The 2500-nt window shown below is 43.4% G+C and overlaps 1 protein-coding gene across 2 annotated transcripts in view; it reads left to right on the forward strand.

The window, feature by feature from the left end:
- The window catches only part of LOC147615912 (pentatricopeptide repeat-containing protein At2g13600-like), a 14120-nt gene extending 12703 nt beyond the window's left edge, over positions 1-1417 (forward strand). For both annotated transcript variants that reach the window (XM_086778546.1, XM_086778547.1), the window contains exon 2: positions 1-1417. This exon is cut by the window's left edge and continues 748 nt beyond it. In XM_086778546.1, the coding sequence (XP_086634672.1) occupies positions 1-1005 (1005 nt within the window). In that variant the 3' untranslated portion in view covers positions 1006-1417.
- The last annotated feature ends 1083 nt before the right edge of the window (positions 1418-2500 follow it).

A 2500-nucleotide genomic window follows, 5' to 3' on the forward strand; every position in this document is an offset into this window, starting at 1 on the left:
GTCTTCAAAGCATGCACAGCTATAGGAGCTTTGAAACAAGGGAAGTTTATTCATTGTCATGTTAACAAAAGGACAACCAAGCCATCTGTTGCTGTAGAAAATGCCCTTATTGACATGTATGCCAAGTGTGGCAGTTTCAAGAATGCAGCCAGCGTCTTTTCAGAAATGTCTCAGCCCAATGTGATCTCATGGACCTCCATGATTGCGGCATGTACGCAGCACGGGTTCTCAGAAGAAGCACTAAGACACTTTTGGCAAATGCAGAGAGAGAATGTGAGGCCAGACGACGTAGCATATGTAAGTGCCATGAGAGCATGTGCTAATCTTGCTGCCCTTGAACTAGGCAAACAAGTCCATGCTTGCATGATCAAACGTGGATTCAAGCCATGGACATTCTTGGAAAACACACTTATCGACATGTATGCCAAATGTGGGAGCATGGATTTTGCTCACCAGATCTTCGGCAACATGCATGACCGAGACCTCATCTCGTGGTCAGCCATGGTGTCTGGATTTGCACTTCATGGGAGTGCTGTGGTGGAAGCTCTTCGGCTTGTAAAACAGATGCAATATAATGGGATGGAGCTGGACCACATAACATTTGTCGGTGTTTTATCAGCATGCAGCCATGCAGGGTTGGTAAATGAAGGCCTCCATTTTTTCAAAACTATGAGCCAAAATCATGGCCTCACACCAACAGCAGAGCATTATGCATGCATGGTCGATATGCTAACCCGGGCCGGGCGCCTGGAGCAAGCCATTGAATTCATACACGAATCTGATTGTCCATGTGGTGAGGAAATATGGACTGCTGTACTCGCAGCTTGCCGAACTTTTGGCGAGGTCACATTAGCAAAGCACGCTGCAGAGTGCCTTCTTAAGCTGAAACCGCAAAATACTGCTGCCTTTGTGCTGCTATCTAATATCTATGCTGAAGCGGGCAGATGGGAGGAAAGGGCAAGGGTTAGAAAGTTGATGGAGGAAAGATGGACAGAAAAAGGTTGAGTCCTATATTACGGATGCAAGTTGATAATGGAAAGATCGGATTGTTTCTCATGATGGGTGCCGGCAGCCACTTGCTGCTTTGGGCAGTATTGTCTAAGGTGTTGGAGCAATGGGAGGAAGTTGGATTAGAGAGAGACAAGAGGATGGTGGCTACTAGCCGCTTTGGGTGGCAGTCTCAGGAGTCGGAGGGACGGCATAAAATTGGGTGAGCTTTGCCATGACTAAAAATGATGCCAAACAAGAGCAAAATATTTTTTTTCCTAGCCTACCGCTTTCAGCATCAGCTCTTCAGCTTGTTGAAGAGATACTGTATGCAAGGATGAAGCCCTGATACAACCGTGCACTATTGACACTAGTCAGGATGTCATAGCATGTAGTACATTTTAAATGGATGGTTCACAAGAGTTTACAACGACAGTCCATTAAAATGCATCCATCATGCCCATTCACGTCTCACGCGCATGCCCATTCATGTCTCACACACACACACACACACACACACACACACATATATATATATAAATATACACATATATATGCATATATAATTATACATATTTATACATATAATGTATGTATATATACATGTATGCATATACATATATTTATACATATACATATACATGTATGCATATACATATATCTCATCAGAACATACTCCATCTACTATCGTTGAGTATCCTTGCCAGCTTTGAGGACAGATCTGAATTAGGGAGGGGTATGTTAACCACATTGGTTAAAACCATTTCTAAGTGTGGTTATGCTCATTGTAACTCATTTTTTATTTAAGCGTGCTAAGCGTTTCATGTAAAAGATATATGGGATGACTGAGCTTATGACTTGTGTAATGCTGGCCACAAGAATAAGCCTAGGTGGTGTGAATAGAACTAGGAAATCAGTTTTATGCCCCCAATTTTTAAATGGGCAGCCGACCATTATACAAAGAGAGCTCATGTATATAAGTGACTTATGAAATATGAAAAGGGACAATCCCATTATCACAATCGAGTTTGCCTTCTCTCTCTCTCTCACTCTCTTGTGGCTATGGTGGAAGGCTTGTGTATGTTTATTCTTACTTGTTTGATTGTGGTTGTGTGCATGTAGGTGATGGCTTCTTGTCTTCCTTGCTCTCCTCCCTTTTCTTGTCTTCTTCCTCATATCACTCTTGCACACATGAAGGCATAGAGTAGAGGTTGAGCTCTCGATAGCTCCCTTCCTCTTTGCTCACTACCTAGCTTATGGAAGCTCCATTTGAGTGAGACAAGTGGAGGTGGAGTAAGCCCCTAGTGGCCTCACATAGTAGAGTTAGCACACTCATTAGGGTTGGCTAAGTGCTAGCCCCCGAACTGAGCGTTGCATGGTCTTCCTTCTGCTCTCTTTGTGCAAGATAGTATGTTTGATTTGGTGAACAGAGGATCAGGTGGCTGACAAATTCATGAAGGCATTGAGCACAGAGAAGCTCCATAGGTTTAGGAGCTTACTTGGAGTGCAATGT

The sequence above is a fragment of the Cibotium barometz genome, chromosome 39, assembly GCF_041138505.1.
Source record: "Cibotium barometz isolate CiBa-2024 chromosome 39, ASM4113850v1, whole genome shotgun sequence".
NCBI classification, from domain to species: Eukaryota; Viridiplantae; Streptophyta; class Polypodiopsida; order Cyatheales; family Cibotiaceae; genus Cibotium; species Cibotium barometz.